A 21,179-nucleotide genomic window follows, 5' to 3' on the forward strand; every position below is an offset into this window, starting at 1 on the left:
CTGTCTTGTGTCTCTTGTACACCAGCTGGAACAGTCTACTCATGGCTGGTTCTCCCAATGATATCAGTTGTTCTGAGAGAAATATGTCTACTCCAGGGGCCTTGTTTTGGCTTATGTCTTTCCATTCTCTGTCAAATTCTCTTTGCAGTATCATATTCCCCGTCTCATCTTCATCTACTTCCTCCTCCCTTTCTATAACATTGCATTCCAGTTTATTTTCCTTGTGGAACCCCTCTATACAGTTCTTCCACCTTTCTACATTTCCTTCTTTGCTCAGCAGTGCCTTTCCACCTGACTTCTTTATATTCATACCATTGCTTTTCTTTTCTCAAAATGTTTATTTAACCTTCCTATGGACGGTATTCACTTTTCCACTAGTTATACATGCTCCTACAGCCTTGCGATTCTTGCTTAGTTATTCTGCACTTTCTGCCAAACTTATTTCTTAAACATCCGTATTCCCGCCCACCATAATGCTCCTGTCCTCAATCTCCTCTAATCTACCTCTAATCGGAAATCGTCCAGTGTCTCCAGGTCTCTTCCACATATAGAGCCTTCTTAGACGACTCTTAAACCAAGTGTTAGCAATAATTAAATTATGTTCTATACAAAATTTTACCAGACAGGTTCCTCTTTCATTCCTTTCCTCCAGTCCATATGCTCCTACTACTTTTCCTTCTCTTCTGTTTCCTGCTGTTGCATTTCAGTCCCCCATTACAAACTTTTCCTCTACCTTAACAACCCAATTAATTTACTTTATCTCATCATACCTTCTTCAAATTTCATCATCATCTGTGTTGGCATATAAACTTATACTACTATGGTGGAAGTTGGCTTTGTGTCCAACTTGCTACTGAAAGTAAATTACAATCAAATAAGGCAAAAAAATCTGACAAATACTATTCGATTTTACGCAGAACATGGTTAAGAATTATTCCCTTTTACAAACCGTATTTATCAGTCTCTCATGCAGCAAGTGGTTGTCTGTCTGTGGAAGATTAAAGGTTAAGCAACATACTGGTATTCCTAACTTGTAGGATGAAATCTGTAACATTATCTGCTGCAGAATACTAGAGCACATTGTAAACTTTAACACTACAAAATTCCTGGTTAAAAAGAAGCTTCTCTCAAAGAACCAGCATGGGTAAAGCTAAAACTACTAATAGGAAACATAGCTTGTACTTTTCACACACACGTATCTTCCACATGTTAGATGCAGGTGAATAGCTAGATTATGTTTTTCTAGATTTCTGAACAAAATTTGACAGTGTACCACATTTTTGTCCAATTTGGTGATACAGAATATTTTCACAGTTATGCTACTGACCACAGTGGTTCTATTTTTATTTTATTTGTTGTCTATTGGCAGATCTCCCCTGCCCATGCCACCCCCTCCCCCAAACAAACACACACACACACACACACACACACACACACACACACACACACACACACACACACACACACACACACACACAACGGCAGGCAGGTGAGGGGGATGTGTTACGTGAAGTGGGCGAGATGAGAAATGAGGGAGGCGTAGGGGGAAAGATAGCTAACATCTCGGAGGGAAGTAGCATGTGTACAAGATAGGAATACAGTACAGGGAGGCAGATGGTACACAGGATACGGGAATGCAACACAAAATCACTGGAAATGGCGAGTTTTTGCAGCACATGATGATGAAGAAGACAACGATGACAACGACGACGTGGGGTAGTGGATTGGGAGGGGGGTAACGGAACAAGGGAAAGGGGAGACTTTGAGGAAGAGGAGGTGGGTTGCAGAAGGTTAGAGGAGATTGAGGACAGGAGCATTATGGTGGACAAAGGATGTGTTATGAGGATATCTCTCATCTACATAGTTCAGTAAAGCTGGTGCTACAGGAAAGGATCCAGATGGCAAAGGCTGAGAAGTAGAAATTCAAATTCAGTAATGTTGTGGTCAGCAGCATGTTCTGCTCCACTGGGTGACAATTCTGCTCATGATAACACGTTGGGAATGGCCACTCATTTGGGTGGGCACTTGATTGGTGGTCACCTCCACGTAAAGTATTGTGCAGAAATTGCAGTGGAACTAGTATATGAGTTTGAAGCTTTCACACGTGGCCCTGCTTCTCCTCAGCCATTTTTGTTATTCATTACAAACGTCCTGGGATAATACTTTCCTCTAAGAAACAACTTCATCAGAGGCAAATCAGAATACTGCTAACTAGCTCTTAAATCATCTGCATGTATAGGAAACATTAACAATCCTGTTACACATCCTCGGGACACATATTCCATTTCTGTTGAAAATTCACCATCCACTCTAACATGCTGAAGTAAAGCTGTATGGTGCGAATGGCTAGGAGACCCCAAAAGGCAGCTCCAGTCACCGAAGTGGAATGGTTTTCCCTATCCTTTTGTACCCTCACACACTTCTCTTCACAAAGTTGAGAGCTGTGTGTGTAAGTATCTATTAATTGTATATGACTGTAATGGATAATGTAGTGTCATTTGTGCTGGAGGTGATGAGAGAAGGGAGAATATGAAAGCTGAGGTTGGTACATAATCTGCTTGTTCCTATGAGCACCAAGGGGACTGCCAAGCTTAATACACCCATCCAACAGATGGATCACTATCAACAGTATCGCATGCCCTGATTTCACAAGACGCTTAGAGGTTTGGAACATAATCCAGGACAGTGGTGCAAAGACTGGCAATCAGAGAAAACTGTTAACAGCATGCAGCATAAATGGACAGACACCCGTCTAAGTACTGCCCATAGCCAACAGTGCTTAACAGTGATAATTTGATGGGAACCGGCATGTCCACCTTAGTATGAACAATGATGGTATAACACTAAGTTCTACAAGTGAAAATTTCTTTGATCTGGTTGTTCATTAGTGAACATTTTCAGTATGGTCTAATCTTGATAATCAAATCAACATTGTGGTAGTGCTGAATGTCTCTTGAAAATCTGGTAAGGTGGAATCTACTAGGTCACACACAGACCCACACAAAAACAACTACTGACACAAGGAAAACAAAAACAGTAATAGATTTCAAAAAATTCCACGAAATACAAATTTATGTCCTCAAACATGAAACCTGATGCAGTGAATAAGTGGCAGAAATGCAAACAGAATTATGGGTTTGTAGCAGCATTCTAAAATTGAGGAAACTGAGATAAATGTAGCTGCAACTGAATGTATGTGAGCCACAGATCTTATACTTTTTTGATCAGCCAGCATGGGAACAGAGCTGAGATGAGGTACGAAGCATGTTTTTTAAGTAAGTGCGTTTTGAAATTAAAAAAGAATTTTAAGATATCCCAATAATTTTATTTTTACATGAAAGCCTGTACCTTAATCTACGCACTGACGCCATTACAGTCTGATGCTTCCTTGTTTACGTTGTGTACTGAGTGTTTAAGAGGCCTCTGATAATCGTGAGTCCCACCGACTGTGAAGTATGGGCCGTTATAAGATTTCTTAGTGCTAAAGGCCTAAAAGCGATCGATATTCATCGTGAGATCTGTGCAGTTTACAGAGAAAACATTATGAGTGATGGAATGGTAAGAAAGTGGGTGAGAGCATTTAAAGATGGCCGCACAAATGTGCATGATGAACAATGGAATGGGCGTCCTTTGGTTGTTAATGAAAGTTTGGTGCAGGAAGTGGACAATAAGGTGAGAGAAAACAGACACTTTACGATTTTCTCCTTGCGGGATGACTTTCCTAATGTTTCTCTTAGTGTTTTGTATGGCATTATGTTCAAGCACTCGAATTACCAAAAATTGTGCACACATTGGGTACCGAAAATGTTGATGGATGTGCACAAAACCAAACATTTAGACAGTGAATTGACTTTTCTTGAGCGGTACCACGATGACGGTGGTTATTTCTTAAGCCAAATTGTTATGGGCGATGAAATAGGGGTGGCCTACATCACACCAGAATCAAAGCAACAGTCCATGGAAGTTGAACAAGGGCATCGTTTTGCTGCAAGACAATGCCCGTCTGCATTTGGCGAATCAGATCAACGATATCATCACATCTTTTCGATGGAAAACTCTAGATCATCCTCCGTACAGCCCCGATCCTGCACTCAGGGTCAGTGTCTTCAAGACGATGATGAAGTCAAAACAGTGGTGATGCAGTGGATAACAACAAGTCAGGCAGCAGCCTTCTATGAGGAGGGTATTCAATAACTGGTACAATGTTATGACAAGTGCCTCAATATTGACGGAAATTATATATAAAAGTAGATTAAGGTACAGGCTTTCATGTAAAAATAAAATTATTGGGATATATTAGCATGCCTTTTTTAATTTCAAAACGGTACTTACTTAAAAAACACGCCTTGTACATGCAGTGAAGTCCACATATATGATAACTATACAGTTAGCAACACTTTGAATTCCTGCTATGAGTGTTTCCAAACGTGAAACTACAATATAGTTTGAAAAACTAGCAGACAATAAGCCTCTTACTGTAGGTGCCAATTTTTTGTCAGCAGTTTTAATGATATCAAAACAAGGTTTTTCACTTTATGAACGGATGTACCTATTCAGATTACGAAAACAATTCAAAGGATAATATATTCTTGAGCTACAACAGCTGACTGGTGTAAAACCCAAGTAATAAATTCTGTTGCATAGGAAAGAACTTTTTAGATGTATCTCAATGAATACACTGTCTTTTGCGATGTACAACACAGAACTTGTGTTAAATTGTTGTACCTTCCTTACAATGGACATGATACTGTAGTGTGATGTACAGAGTGTACAAATCTGGAACACAGACAATATTTTGGATAAAGAGGAATACCCCATACTAGGTTGTCAGTTCTGACCAGTAACACAGTAAACGTGACAAATGTTGTAAGCAACATGTCGACTATAATGTGTTATCAGTGGTAATTTCTTCCTAATAGTCTAAGCTACATATCAGCCTCTCATCACAACCAAGTTTTTTGTTTTCATTTTCATTGACTTTGACAACTCACCACCAAATTGCAACCTACAAGCCTAACTTAGACCTCAGACTAGGCTAAAGGTCAGTCTGTCACCATAATCAGGTTCTTATTTTTGTGCCACTAAGTAATGACCAAATTGTGAAAATATGCACCAAAAGGAGATGTTGCAGCAGCCATTAACATTACAGCACTTATCAAAGCCAATGATTGATGTCTAATATCCTTCGTGACTCCAAATTTTCTACATGCACAGAATGTAAATAAAATAGAAAGAAACTTTCACACGGGAAAAATATATTGTGTGTGTTTGTGTGTTATTTTATTGTGCCTGTCTACCGGCGCTTTCCTGCTTGGTAAGTCTTGGAATCTTTGTCTTTAATATATTTTTCCCCATGTGGAAGTTTCTTTCTATATATACTCCTATCATGCACTGGTGCTGTTGCTCACAGTGTGGTTCCAGTTGCTTGAGACTGCAATTGTGTGTGTGTGTGTGTGTGTGTGTGTGTGTGTGTGTGTGTGTAGTCGACAAAGGCCTTAATGGCCGAAAGCTATAATTGTGAGACTTTTATTATGCCTATCTGCGACTCAGCATCTACACTATATGGTGAGTAGCAACTTCCCTTCTCTAATATTGCTACATTCCATCCTGGATTTTCCACTGTTTGAACAATATATCCAAAAATCTATGCTGCCCGTCATATGAAAAATAATGAAGTTGCGCACGCTTACACACACACACACACACACACACACACACACACACACACACACACACAAGAATACATATCCACCCTCAAAGAGCCATTTAATTTGTATTTCACAAGTTGGAATACCTAACATGGCCTGGGCTATATCAACACCAATCCATATGTGCCCTGCATCTTCAAGCACACTACCACTTAATCCCGATCCACAGCCCAGGTCCAGAAGCAAGCATGGATTGTCATCTGGTAGTGCTAAAAGCTCTATTGCACGTTCGGACATCTGCACTTGAATATCAATCATTCTGGAGCTGAAAGTGAAAAAAAATGTTGGGAATTTTACAATCTGCTTGTCAAACTATGCATTTCAAAGAGGTTTGGAACAACCTGTATTAACTTACTTTTGGGTGTATTTCTTTGCCTCCTGCTCATTGTAAAACTGAAAAATAAAACAAATAAGTCAAAAGATGTGCTTCACATTATTTTGAATACTCATCTTTATTTATTTGTTCACCAAACCAAATCCTTTCAGGTTGTAGGATTCAGCACAAAAACACACACACACACACACACACACACACACACTTACATAAAGTACAAAACAATATTATTTCAGCAAATTCACGATTTTTTTTGCTGTATCCATAAAAGAGCTTGCACTACTTGCAGTAGCTGCACTGAATTCTTTCAAACTGCTTGCGTTTCAGATGTTCTAAAAATTCTGCTACTGAATGGAAGCAATGATTTAATAAGAAAAGTGAGAATGATGATATAGTTTTTAACTTATGCAGAAGACTGTTTTAAAATTGTATAGCACTATTCGTAGTGAAAGCTTCATAAGCTGATACAAGGAAGCCACATGTCTTTTGAAGAAAGGGCCTGCAAGAATGTTTGTTGAGCATGTTGCATTGCTCTTACAGCTCTTTTCAGAGTTACGAAAGTGACTGAACTAGATGGTGCACTGTGTCAGAATATAATTCCCTATAAATGGATGAAGTCAACAGGGCAAAGTAGGCAATTCGAATAATGTAAAAACTCGTTTTAACAGGGTTACATAGACCATAACATATTTTGAAGTGCTCATTTACTTTTTTGGTATGCCTATGCTGTTTGAAGTCATACTGAAGCCATATGCTTAAAAACTTTTTTTCCAAAGTAGATTTAATTTTTTGGAGTCTACCGTCACACTTGAAGACAGAAGTTTGGGATTTTTTTAAATTACGAGTTTACACCCCCATTCTGCAACTATAAATATTTAGTTGGGCTGTAGATCTTTTTCTTTTTTCAGCTGCTTATACAGGGTGTTACAAAAAGGTACGGCCAAACTTTCAGGAAACATTCCTCACACACAAATAAAGAAAAGATGTTATGTGGACATGTGTCCAGAAACGCTTAATTTCCATGTTAGGGCTCATTTTAGTTTCGTCAGTATGTACTGTACTTCCTCGATTAACCGCCATGATTTCATACGAGATACCTGTGCTGCTAGAACATGTGCCTTTACAAGTGCGACACAACATGTGATTCGTGCACGATGGACCTCTTGCATATTTCAGTCGAAGTGTTTGTAAGCTTCTCAACAACAGATTCGGTGACCGATGGATTGGTAGAGACGGACCAATTCCAATGGCCTCCACGCTCTCCTGACCTCAACCCTCTTGACTTTCATTTATGGGGGCATTTGAAAGATCTTTTCTACACAATCCCGGTACCAAATGCAGAGACTCTTCATGCTCTTTTTGTGGACGGCTGTGATACAATACGCCATTCTCCAGGGCTGCATCAGCGGATCAGGGATCCATGCGACAGAGGGTGGATGCATGTATCTTCGCTAACGGAGGACATTTTGAACATTTCCTGTAACAAAGTGTTTGAAGTCACGCTGGTACGTTCTGTTGCTGAGTGTTTCCATTCCATGATTAATGCGATTGGAAGAGAAGTAATAAAATGAGCTCTAACATGGAAAGTAGGCCATTCCAGACACATGTCCACATAACATATTTTCTTTCTTTGTGTGTCAGGAATATTTACTGAAAGTTTGGCCGTACCCTTTTGTAACATGCTCTATATATGGACAGTATATCGTGGCAGTCAGCCATGACCATAAATAAACGACGACAGACTGGCCAAGGGGCATCGTCTCCCCTTCAAAGCGCTGCCATACTACATCCATGTTCTGTGCTTCTGCGAAGGCAGATCTGACATAATGGTCAGAGGGATAGCTGATTCCTTTTGTTGTTGTGAGACTAGCATCTGAATTACCTTACCCACCACCATTAGTCTCTTCACTCATTTTTTAGAAGTAATCCACTACATAAAGCAAAAAGGAGTATACAAAGCATTTGGTAGTGACTAGAGCATAACTGCTTGCTGCGACTGGAAGTGATTGTTCAGGCCTGACCTCTACAAGTGTCTTACACAACCACAATTCAAACACTCCCCACCTTAAAATGCCACGATATAGGGTTTCCATAAGAGCTGGCTTGAATGTTTCCTGCAATAAGGATGCCTGTGTCATACATATATATTAAAAACAAAGATTCCAAGACTTACCAAGCGGGAAAGTGCCGGTAGACAGGCACAATAAAATAACACACACACAAAATTTCTAGCTTTCGCAACCGATGGTGCTTCTTCAGGAAAGAGGGAAGGAGAGGGAAAGACGAAAGGATGTGGGTTTTAAGGGAGAGGGTAAGGAGTCATTCCAATCGCGGGAGTGGAAAGACTTACCCTAAGAGGAAAAAAGGACAGGTGTCTAAATGACCCATAAATAGGTTGGCGTACGAGACGGCCATTCTGGTACCCATGGCTGTTCCCTTTAATTGTTGGTATGTCTGGCCTTCGAAAGTGAAGATGTTGTGAGTCAGGATGAAGCTGGCTAAGGTAATGAGGAAAGAGGTTTTAGGTATGGTAGCAGGTGATTGATGTGAAAGGAAGTGCTCCATCGCAGCGAGGCCCTGGACGTGCGGAATATAAGGAAGTGGCGTTAATGGTTACAAAGATGGTTTCTGGGGGTAACAGATTGGGTAAGGATTCCAGGCATTCGAGAAAGTGGTTGGTGTCTTTGATGAAGGATGGGAGACTGCATGTAATGGGTTGAAGGTGTTGATCTATGTAGGCAGAGATACGTTCTGTGGTGGCTTGGTAACCAGCTACAATGGGGCGGCCGGGATGTTTGGGTTTGTGAATTTTAGGAAGTAGGTAGAAGGTCGGGGTGCGGGTTGTCGGTGGGGTAAGGAGGTTGATGGAGTCAGGTGAAAGGTTTCGTAGGGGGCCTAAGGTTCTGAGGATTCCTTGAAGCTCCGCCTGGACATCAGGAATGGGATTACCTTGGCAAACTTTGTATGTAATGTTGTCGGAAGGTGACGCAGTCCCTCAGCCACATACTGCGACAATTAAGTACCACAGTCGTGGAACCCTTGTCAGCCGCAAGAATGACGATGGATCGGTCAGCATTAAGATCATGGATAGCCTGGGCTTCAGCTGTGGTGATGCTGGGAGTAGGATTAAGGTTTTTCAAGAAAGATTGAGAGGCAAGGCTGGAAGTGAGAAATTCCTGGAAGGTTTGGAGAGGGTGATTTTGAGGAGGAGGAGGTGGGTCCCGCTGTGATGGAGGACGGAACTGTTCCAGGCAGGGTTCAATTTGGATAGTGTCTTGGGGAGTTGGATCATTAGGAGTGGGATCAGGATTATTTTTCTTCGTGGCAGAGTGATATTTCCAGCAGAGATTACGAGTGTAGGACAGTAAATCTTTGACAAGGGCAGTTTGGTTGAACCTGGGAGTGGGGCTGAAGGTGAGGCCTTTGGATAGGACAGAGGTTTCGGATTGGGAGAGAGATTTGGAGGAAAGGTTAACTACTGGATTGGGGTGTTGTGGTTCCAGATTGTGTTGACTAGAATTTTGATGTGTTGGGGGGAGTGGAGCTGGAAGTGGGAGATTGAGTAGAAGTAAGAGACTGGGTCTGTGTGCAATGAGAGGAGGTTGAGGTTTGTTGGAAAGGTTGTGGAGGGTGAGTGAGTTGCCTTTCCGGAGGTGGGAAACCAGGAGATTGGATAGTTTTTTTAAGTGGAGGGTGGCATGCTGTTCTAATTTGCGGTTGGCCTGTAGGAGGATGCTATGAACAGCCGGTGTGTATGTGGGAGAGGAAAGATTGAGGACTTTGATTTGGGATAGGAGTTGACGGGTGTGTTCATTGGCCGAGTGAAAGATTAGGCGGGTGAGAGCTATGGATTGTGCTGTTTGGAACTGGTATAAGGACTCATGGAAAGAAGGATTGCAGCCAGAGATGGGAACTTTAAGTGTGAGGCCTTTGGGAGTAATGCCAAATGTCAGACAAGCCTGAGTAAATAAAATATGGGAGTGTAATCTGGCTAGGGTGAAGCCATGTTTGCGGAGGGAAAGTAAATAAAATTTAATGGGGTTGTTGTAGGGATGTTGTGAGGTTGACATGGTATTAGAAGGTGGAAAGGGTAATATGAGGTTAAAGTGAAAATGAATAGAAATATATATAGGGAGAGATAAAGGTATGAAAAAAGTCGAAAAGTGTTGGTTTGAGATGAGCTATGTTGATCCTGTGCTGAACTTAGGTTGGTGAACAACAATGGGTGCAAAGGTTAGGTAGTTGTGTTGTCTCCACAACACGTTAAAGGGTGGGGAAATACAGAAAAATCTCGAAAAAAATTTCTCGAAAAAAAAAAAAAATATTCAAATAAATTTTTCGAAAAAATTTGGAAAAAAATTTCGAAAAAAATGCGTGTAAATGTATTCAAAGGACTGGTTATGTACTGGCAGGTTATGAAAATGAGGCTAACAATTGTTTGACGAAGAGATAATGTTTAAACCTGTGGGAAGCTGCTAAAAAATGATCGGTTATGTGGGAAAAAGCCTGCCAACCCAAAGTTTGGTACAGATTTATTGATGACATCTTCATGATCTGGACTCACAGTGAAGAAGAACTCCAGAATTTCCTCTCCAAACTCAACTCTTTTGGTTCCATCAGATTCACCTGGTCCTACTCCAAATCCCATGCCACTTTCCTTGACGTTGACCTCCATCTGTCCAATGGCCAACTCCACACATCCGTCCACATCAAACCCACCAACAAGCAACAGTACCTCCATGATGACAGCTGCCACCCATTCCATATCATACGGTCCCTTCCCTACAGCCTAGGCCTTCGTGGCAAACGAATCTGCTCTAGTCCTGAATCCCTGAACCATTACACCAACAACCTGAAAACAGCTTTCGCATCCCGCATCTACCCTCCCGACCTGGTACACAAGCAAATAACCAGAACCACTTCCTCATCCCCTCAAACCCAGAACCTCTCACAGATGAACCCCACAAGTGCCCACTTGTGACAGAATACTTCCCGGGACTGGATCAGACCTTGAATGTGGCTCTCCAGCAGGGATACGACTTCCAAAATCCTGCCCCGTAATGAGATCCATCCTTCATGAAATCCTCCCCACTCCACCAAGAGTGTCTTTCCGCCGTCCACCTAACCTTCGTAACCTCTTGGCTCATCCCTATGAAATCCCCAAACCACCTTCTCTACCCTCTGGCTCCTACCCTTGTAACCGACCCCAGTGTAAAACCTGTCCTATGCACCCTTCCACCACCACCTAATCAATTCCTGTAACCCGGAAGGTGTACACAATCAAAGGCAGAGCCACGTGTGAAAGCACCCACGTGATTTACCAACTGACCTGCCTACACTGTGACGCTTTCTATGTGGGAATGACCAGCAACAAATTGTCCATTCGCATGAATGGACACAGGCGGACAGTGTTTGTTGGTAATGAGGATCACCCTGTGGCTAAACATGCCTTGGTGCACGGCCAGCACATCTTGGCACAGTGTTACACCGTCCGAGTTATCTAGATACTTTCCACCAACACATCTGAACTCCGGAGATGGGAACTTGCCCTTCAGTATATCCTATCTTCTCGATATCCGCCAGGCCTCAACCTCCAGTAATTTCAAGTTGCCGCCGCTCATACCTCACCTGTCTTTCAACAACTTCTTTGCCTCTGTACTTCCACCTCAACTGACATCTCTGTCCGAACTCTTTGCCTTTACAAATGTCTGCTTGTGTCTGTGTATGTGCGGATGGATATGTGTGTGTGTGCGCGCAAGTGTACACCTGTCCATTTTTTCCCCTAGGGTAAGTCTTTCCACTCCCGGGATTGGAATGACTCCTTACCCTCTCTCTCTTAACACCCACATACTTTCATCTTTCCCTCTCCTTCCCTCTTTCCTGAAGAAGCACCGTCAGTTGCGAAAGCTAGAAATTATGTGTGTGTGTTTGTGTGTTATTTTATTGTGCCTGTCTACCGGCACTTTCCCGCTTGATAAGCCTTGGAATCTTTGTTTTTAATATATTTTTCCCATGTGGAATTTTCTTTCTATTTTATTTACAATATATACACACACACAAACAAAGATGATGTGACTTACCAAACGAAAGTGCTGGCAGGGTGACAGACACACAAACAAACAAACACAAACATACACACAAAATTCAAGCTTTCGCAACCCACGGTTGCTTCATCAGGAAAGGGGGAAGGAGAGGGAAAGACGAAAGGATGTGGTTTTAAGGGAGAGATGAAGTAGTGAAGGCAGCAGAGGACCTAGTAGGTAAAAAGACGAGGGCTAGTAGATATCCTTGGGTAACAGAAGAAATACTGAATTTAATTGTTGAAAGGAGAAAATATAAAAATGCAGTAAATGAAGCAGGCAAAAAGGAATACAAACGTCTCAAAAATGAGATCGACAGGAAGTGCAAAATGGCTAAGCAGGGATGGCTAGAGGACAAATGTAAGGATGTAGATGCTTATCTCACTAGGGGTAAGATAGATACTGCCTACAGGAAAATTAAAGAGACCTTTGGAGAAAAGAGAACCACTTGTATGAACATCAAGAGCTCGAATCGAAACGCAGTTCTAAGCAAAGAAGGGAAAGCAGAAAGGTGGAGGGAGTATATACAGGGCCTATACAAGGGCAATGTACTTGAGGACAATATTTTGGAAATGGATGAGGATGTAGATGAAGAGAAAATGGGAGATACGATACTGCGTGAAGAGTTTGACAAAGCACAAAAAGACCTGAGTCGAAAGAAGGCCCCCGGGAGTAGACAACATTCTATTAGAACTACTGACGGCCTTTGGAGAGCCATTCCTGACAAAACTCTAGCATCTGGTGAGCAAGATGCATCAGACAGGCGAAATACCCTCAGACTTCAAGAAGAATATAATAATTCCCATCCCAAACAATGCAGGTGCTGACAGGTGTGAAAATTACCAAACAATCAGTTTAATAAGTCACGGATGCAATATACTAACGCGTACTGTCTACAGACGAATGGAAAAACTGGTAGAAACTGTCCTCGGGGAAGATCAGTTTGGATTCCATAGAAATATTGGAACATGTGAGGCATTACTGACCTTACGACTTACCTTAGAAACTAGATTAAGGTAAGGTAAACCTACGTATCTAGCATTTGTAGACGTAGAGAAAGCTTTTGACAATGTTGACTGAAGTACTCTCTTTCAAATTCTGAAGATGGCACAGGTAAAATACAGGGAGCAAAACGCTATTTACAATTTGTACAGAAACCAAATGACAGTTTTAAGAGTCGAGGGGCACGAAAGGGAAGCAGTGCTTGGGAAGGGAGTGACACAGGGTTGTAGCCTCTCCCCGATGTTATTCAATCTGTAAATTGAGCAAGTAGTGAAGAATACAAAAGAAAAATTTGGAGTAGGTATTAAAATCCATGGAGAAGAAATAAAAACTTTGAGGCTCGCCGATGACATTGTAATCCTGTCAGAGACAGCAAACAACTTGGAAGAGCAGTTGAATGGAATGGACTGTGTCTTGAAAGGAGGGTATAAGATGAACATCAACAAAAGCAAAATGAGGATAATGGAATGTAGTCGAATTACGTCAAGTGATACTGAGGTAATTAGATCAGGAAATGAGTTTTGCTATTTGGGGAGCAAAATAACTGATGATGGTCGAAGTAGATAGGATATAAAATGTAGACTGGCAATCGCAAGGGAAGCATTTCTGAAGAAGAGAAATTTGTTAACATTGAGTATAGATTTAAGTGTCAGAAAGTCGTTCCTTAAAGTATTTGTATGGAGCATAGCCATGTATGGAAGTGAAACATGGACGATAACTAGTTTGGACATGAAGAGAATAGAAGCTTTCGAAATGTGGTGCTACAGAAGAATGCTGAAGATTAGATGGGTAGATCATATGACTAATGAGGAGGTATTGAATAGTATTGGGGAGAAGAGAAATTTGTGGCACAACTTGACAAGAAGAAGAGATCGGTTGGTAGGACATGTTCTGAGGCATCAAGGGATCACCAATTTAGCATTCGAAGGCAGCGTGGAGGGTAAAAATCATAGAGGGAGACCAAAACATGAATACACTAAGCAGATACAGAAGGATGTAGGTTGCAGTAAGTACTGGGAGATGAGAAGCTTTTCACAGGATAGGGTAGCATGGAGAGCTGCATCAAACCAGTCTCAGGACTGAAGACCACAACAACAACAACAACAACAACAACAACAACGAGTCATTCCAATCTCGGGACCGGAAAGACTTAGCTTAGGGGGAAAAAGGGACAGGTATACACTCGCACACACACACATACCCATCCGCACATATACAGATACAGACAGACATATGTAAAGACAAAGAGTTTGGGCAGAGATGTCAGTCGATGCAGAAGTACAGAGGCAAAGATGTTGTTGAGTGACAAGTGATGTACGAGGGGTGGCAACTTAAAATTAGCAGAGGTTGAGGCCAGGTGGGTAACGGGAAGAGAGGAAATATCGAAGAGCAAGTTCCCATCTCTGGAGTTCGGATAGGTTGGTATCAGTGGGAAGTATCCAGATAACCCGGACGGTGTAACACTGTGCCAAGATGTGCTGGTCGTGCACCAAGGCATGTTTAGCCACAGGGTGATCCTCATTACCAACAAACACTGTCTGCCTGTGTCCGCTCATGCATATGGAAAGTTTGTTGATAGTCATTCCCACATAGAAGGCTTCACAGTGTATGCGGGTCAGTTGGTAAACCACGTGGGTGCTTTCACATGTGGCTCTGCCTTTAATCGTGTACAACTTCTTTGTTACAGGACTGGAGTAGGTGGTGGTGGCAGGGTGCATGGGATAGGTTTGTCACCGGGCGTGGTTACAAGGGTAGGAGCCAGAGGGAGGGATGGTGGGTTGGGGATTTCATAGGGATGAACCAAGAGGTTACGAAGGTTAGGTGGATGGCGGAAAGACACTCTTGGTGGAGTGGGGAGGATTTCATGAAGGATGGATCTCATTGCAGGGCAGGATTTGAGGAAATCGTATCCCTGCTGGAGAGCTACATTCAGAGTCTGATTCAGTCCCGTAAAGTATCCTGTCACAAGTGGGGCACTTTTGGGGTTCATCTGTCAGAGGTTCTGGGTTTGAGGGGGATGAGGAAGTAGCTCTGGTTATTTGCTTGTGTACCAGGTCGGGAGGGTAGATGTGGAATGGGAAAGCTGTTTTCAGGTTGTTGGTGTAAGGGTTCAGGGATTCAGGATTGGAGCAGATTTGTTTGCCATGAAGACCTAAGCTGTAGGGAAGGGACCGTTTGATATGGAATGGGTGGCAGCTGTCATAATGGAGGTACTGTTGCTTGTTGGCGGGTTTGATGTTAACGGATGAGTGAAGCTGGCCATTGGACAGGTGGAGGTCAACGTCAAGGAAAGTTGCATGGGATTTGGAGTAGCACCAGGTGAATCTGATGGAACCAAAGGAGTTGAGGTTGGAGAGGAAATTCTGGAGTTGTTCTTCACTGTGAATCCAGATAATGAAGATGTCATCAATAAATCTGTACCAAACTTTGGGTGGCAGGCCTGGGTAACCAAGAAGGCTTCCTCTAAGCGACCCATAAATAGGTTGGCGTACGAGAGGGCCATTCTGGTACCCATGGCTGTTCCCTTTAATTGTTGGTATGTCTGGCCTTCGAAAGTGAAGATGTTGTGAGTCAGGATGAAGCTGGCTAAGGTAATGAGGAAAGAGGTTTTGGGTATGGTGGCAGGCGATTGATGTGAAAGGAAGTGCTCCAAGGCAGCAAGGCCCTGGACGTGCGTAATATTTGTGTATAAGGAAGTGGCATCAATGGTTACAAAGATGGTTTCTGGGGGTAACAGATTGGGTAAGGATTCCAGGCATTCGAGAAAGTGGTTGGTGTCTTTGATGAAGGATGGGAGACTGCATGTAATGTGTTGATCTACGTAGGCAGAGATACGTTCTGTGGGGGCTTGGTAACCAGCTACAATGTGGCGGCCGGGATGATTGGGTTTGTGAATTTTAGGAAGTAGGGGTGCGGGGTGTCGGTGGGGTCAGCAGGTTGATGGAGTCAGGTTTTGTAGGGGGCCTAAGGTTCTGAGGATTCCTTTAAGCTCCGCCTGGACATCAGGAATGGGATTACCTTGGCAAACTTTGTATGTAATGTTGTCGGAAGGTGACGCAGTCCCTCAGCCACATACTGCTGACAATCAAGTACCACGGTCGTGGAACTCTTGTCAGCCGCAAGAATGACGATGGATCGGTCAGCTTTAAGATCATGGATAGCCAGGGCTTCAGCTGTGATGAAGTTGGGAGTAGGATTAACGTTTTTCAAGAAAGATTGAGAGGCAAGGCTGTAAGTGAGAAATTCCTGGAAGGTTTGGATAGGGTGATTTTGAGGAAGAGGAGGTGGGTCCCGCTTTGATGGAGGACGAAATTGTTCCAGGCAGCGTTCAATTTTGATGATTGGGTGTAGGATTAGGAATATTTTTTTCGTGCCAAAGTGATATTTCCAGCAGAGATTACGAGTGTAGGACAGTAAATCTCTGATGAGAGCAGTTTGGTTGAATTGAAGGTTTGGAGGAATGGTTAACTACTGAATTGGGGTGTTGTGGTTCCAGATTGTGTTGACTAGAATTTAGAGTGCTTATTCACGACTTGATGTCTAACCCAAAAATGAATCCTTGAGGAAATATTTTTAGAATTTTGGTATCTCAGAAACACGTCGTAATATTTTCCTCCTGTGCACATAAATTTATTTTTCTTGTTAAGTACAATGCGAACACTTTTACTCATAGCCTCTAATTCCATATACTTGGAGCTTTCTTTTTCCATGACTCCATACTGAGTATCAGTGAGAACTTTGTTTTCATCTACAAATTTCAATAACCCATTATAGGACTACATTACTTAGCAAGGTCTTCGGCTGTGTATAGTGATTCTCTTCTCAACGAATTGGTTTAAAGTTGGTAACATATCTGAATTATTTTTTAATAATCATAAGCAAATTGTCTGTATTGAAAAGTGGAGATCAAAGATAGCTGAAATTAAGTGTAGTATGTCCCAAGCCTCAGTTTTGGGACCTGTGTTATTTATTCCAATTACAAACGATTTGCTATTTTATTCCATATCCATTGTGCATTCCGATGGACTTAGGAAATTCCAGCAGGACAAGGCAACAATCCACATGCCCAGAATTGTTACAGAATGGCTTCTTGAACACTCTTCTGAGTTTAAATACTTCTGCTGGTCATCAAACTCTCCCAACTTAAACATTATTGAGCATATCTGGGATGCCTCCCAACATGCTGTTCAGAAGAGATCCCCACCCCCTCATACTCTTGCAGATTTATTGATGGCGTTGCAGGACTCATTGTGTAAATTCCCTACAGCACTATTTCAGACATTAGTCAAGTTCATGCCAGATCATGTTGTGGTACTTCTGCATGTTTGCAGTGGCCGTACATGGTATTAGGCACATGTACCAGTTTCTTTGGTTATTCAGTGTGTGTGTGTGTGTGTGTGTGTGTGTGTGTGTGTGTGTGTGTGTGTGTGTGTGTGTGTGCGCACTCCATTCTCTATTCCAACAATACAACTTTTTCCAGTGTCAGTTCAGACTCCAATATGCTTCAAACTACAACTAAAGACACCATATTGCAGGTGTTAATCTGGTGTTTTTGAGCTAATGGAAATGTGCTCAATGAGAGTAAGTCCCAACCATCTGTATTCAGTCTAAGAGATTTGCCAGTAGAAGACTGTTTAGGTAGTTTTAAGTTTTTGGGTATTGTTAATGTTAGTAAACTCTGTTGCAATCAACACAAAAAATATGTTAGTGCAAGGTTGTCTAGATTGTTGTACAAGGGAAGAAATTTTTTTAAAAAAATTATGTAACTTTGGCTTATGTAAGTGCAACCTATTTTGCACCCCCCCCCCCCCTCCATGCACTTTATACTACAGGCTTTCTTTGGGGCAATAGCAACCATGTTCAGAACATTTTGGTAGTTCAAAAGGAAGTTATTAGGCTTATTACAACCCCATAAAAACTTTCTCACCAAATACCTTAACTGTAATAGAGCTTTTCCTTTATTTGATCTCTTATATGCATATACTCATCACAATCTCAGCTTTGACAGGATTTACACTCCCATGGTACAAAGAATAATAGGCATACTGAAATACTGCACTGCAGGGGGGGGGGGGGGGGGGTACGAAAATGTTCGGTAAATTGCCTCTACAATGGGTAGAGGTTGCTTTAGACTTATTTAAGCACATATTGTGCAGCTGGTTATCCATTAACACCTTCAAATCAGTTAATGAATTTTATGAATGTGAGAATGACGGAAAAGTGGTAATTGTTTGGAGAACGTACAGGAATTTCTTTAACGTTGTTAACATAATGCAACATGCTTCGCTCAAATTTTTGTAACTTTAATATCATACTTTATTGCAAAATTATTGTAACCTAATGCTGTTTTAGCTTTTATGAACTAATCTTTTCTTCTTAATACACACTGCATATTTACATACATTTGTAATTTGACGTTGTCATTTGCTGAAACTGTTGAACAGCAATAAAATTTTATTTGCGTTTTTTTGGATTTTACTAAAACCTGATATGGCGTTTGGGTTATAGCTTCTACATTTGATCTGTCTTTCTTATGAATAGGGTCACTTAAGAAATTTCTAGGTACTCCGTAAATGCGTCAGTCAGAAAATATGAATTGATTGTACGTGCACGAGGCAGTGAAACGTTTGTAATACATTGCTTCACGATGTAATCTAGAACACCATCAATTACTGATGACATTTTCGTAAAAGTTGACAAGATATTAATATGTGTGTGGGAGGTGGACTTACCAACAGACACGTATCAGTGAATGTAGGCGTTCGATGACTTATAGTTTAAGCAAATTAAACGAGCAAGGCTTTGAAATTGAAAATATCACTAAACTCCTATTGTGGCTGGTGGTATTAAACTTACCACCTCAGGAGGTGCTTGGTGTTCTGGTCTTGACATTCTTGAACTTCAATAAAATTCTTCCAACAAATGAGCAAATCACTATTCTACTGCTTTTCCATGTTCCTTCGAGTCGGAGTACCTAACAAAAACAAACCCATGCTTTATTTGCTTTACTTAACACAACCAAACGTAAAGACATTCCACTTCTACAGTGGGCCTGTCATTATATTACAGATACCTGTTAATTCATAATTTAATGTAAAACTGCCACAAATTAATTTATTAAATATCATATATAATTTACGAACTGTAAGCAAGAAGAATTTATATTTTTATGAGCTTTAAAATACATATCCCTTCCACAAGTAAGAAATCAGAGTGTATGATTGAGCATTCAGCAGTCATACAAATAAATATCTTTAAGCTGTGCAGTTGATGTTTTGAAATGTCGGAAGATGTGGGTACAGTGTTTGTAAAAGTTCCATGTCGAAGTACTGTGTAATTTTGATAATGTCAACAGAATAAGAAGACATCCTCACAATGTACCTGTTGCGGGCGACAAAGTTCGGAGGTCATCTTCATCCGAAAAGGTTTTTTACTTCGAGTCCACAACGTATCAAATCTCACTACGATGCTTTAGGTCTTACACCCAAAGCAACACAAAGTGACATTAAGAATGCATATTATAAATTATCAATGGTATATCACCCTGATAAAAATAAAGGAAGCGAAGAAGCATCTCAAAAATTTCGTGACATAACAACGGCGTATGAAGTTCTCGGTAATTTGAAACTGAGAAAGTTGTATGACAAGGGTATACTGCACACTGCAGGGCCGCAGTTTGCATCTGCAGGAACGGTAGATGTTGAAGACGATCCAGAAGCGAAATTCTATAAATCGAGGATGCACCGAGCTAAGCCCCCAGCACCTACTGGAAGGACACCTATATATGACTTCGACGAGTGGACGCAAGCACATTATGGTGAAACTTTTGCCCGTAAACAGAAAGATAAAGCTAAATATGAAGCGCGCCTCCAAAGAGAAGCATTCTTTTCTCACGACAAACAGCACGAGGTGATTTTTTATAGTCTTGTACTTGGAGTAGCAGCATTTATGTATGTATTGAAAGCGCAAGATGGAGAAAAATATGATGTTGTGAAGGAAAGAAAGAAGGCTGTGACCCCTGACAACACATCATCAAGTTGAGAAACTACGTGCGTAATTAAGAGTAGCTTCAGTGTGCCATGGGGGACTCGATTCTGTACAAAACTTTATGAAGCCGTGCACCAATCTGTACATAGTGTTTTACTTAAAAAGCATTTGTCATGCTGCTGGCTTGCATTGGCAAATGATGTATAAGTTAAATATATTTGATTGTTATGTGTTCGCTGTATAAGTCAAATATACTGGACTGTTGTATGATTGCTTTGTCCTTCAGTAACACTGCTCTAAGGTTATGATGAACCATGATGCATTGAAGTAATACAATAGGTAGACAAGTATCACATGGCGACAATAACATTTATGTCAGACCCTGTCACATGGCCACTATGTGAATTTTATGATTTTACTGGGTGGCAGTTTGCTAGAGTTAGAATAAGTAGACCATTTAAGAGCGCCACTGAATATTTCATGGATACAGCTCATATACTAGCAAAATTTAAAACAAAATTTTATTTTTCAGAAATTATATCTCACCATGATAAAGCACTTAACACCCCAATTGTATATGTAACTGTAAATAAGAATAAATATTTATTGTTTGAAATAATGTAGTTTGATGTACATTTGTTATTAGATATCCATACCACTCTGCTTGCATGTCGTCTGTCAAAATTCCAAGTCCCATATGTCAGATTTTGTTTCTGATGTGCACACAGCAAATACATCAACAACCTATAGTTAGGGAATCCTTCAGCTATCAGTTGCTAATCGATAGTCTGCATTAAAGATGCAAAATAATTCATTAAGCCACTAAATTATGAATACCTTAGAAATTTAAAACTATATTAAAGTTATATCTTATTAGTGACTCTCACGCATTATGTAAACATTTGATTTTGAGCTTGGACGTATTTGCTGGCACTAACGTATTTTGTATAGGCCTATAAACCAAGTTACAAACTACTGTATAACATGGATAAATACATTAACTTCAAATAAACCATCATATGCTACATAATAACAATTATTTTTCAACGGGAATGAGTATGTCCCCCA

General features: G+C 41.1%; 2 protein-coding genes across 2 annotated transcripts in view; one reads left to right on the forward strand and one right to left on the reverse strand.

The window, feature by feature from the left end:
- LOC126283968 (probable 18S rRNA (guanine-N(7))-methyltransferase) overlaps positions 1-19,154 on the reverse strand; it is a 65,594-nt gene extending 46,440 nt beyond the window's left edge. The window contains exons 1-3 of the mRNA XM_049982426.1: positions 18,981-19,154; positions 6,064-6,101; positions 5,795-5,973 (exon numbers count right to left, since the gene is read on the reverse strand). Coding sequence (XP_049838383.1) covers positions 5,795-5,973; positions 6,064-6,101; positions 18,981-19,016 — 253 coding nt within the window. The 5' untranslated portion in view covers positions 19,017-19,154. The remainder of the gene's footprint in view (positions 1-5,794; positions 5,974-6,063; positions 6,102-18,980) is intronic.
- A 193-nt stretch (positions 19,155-19,347) lies between these two features.
- LOC126283970 (dnaJ homolog subfamily C member 30, mitochondrial) lies at positions 19,348-20,730 on the forward strand. Its single transcript, XM_049982428.1, has one exon. The coding sequence runs from the start codon at positions 19,500-19,502 to the stop codon at positions 20,163-20,165; it is 666 nt and encodes a 221-aa protein (XP_049838385.1). The 5' UTR covers positions 19,348-19,499; the 3' UTR covers positions 20,166-20,730.
- Positions 20,731-21,179: the final 449 nt, after the last annotated feature.

Source organism: Schistocerca gregaria, chromosome 8 (genome assembly GCF_023897955.1).
Source record: "Schistocerca gregaria isolate iqSchGreg1 chromosome 8, iqSchGreg1.2, whole genome shotgun sequence".
Taxonomy (NCBI): Eukaryota; Metazoa; Arthropoda; class Insecta; order Orthoptera; family Acrididae; genus Schistocerca; species Schistocerca gregaria.

Coding starts and splice junctions, on each gene's coding strand:
- LOC126283970 (XM_049982428.1), top strand. CDS start 19,500: ATGTACCTGTTGCGGGCGACAAAGTTCGGAGGTCATCTTCATCCGAAA.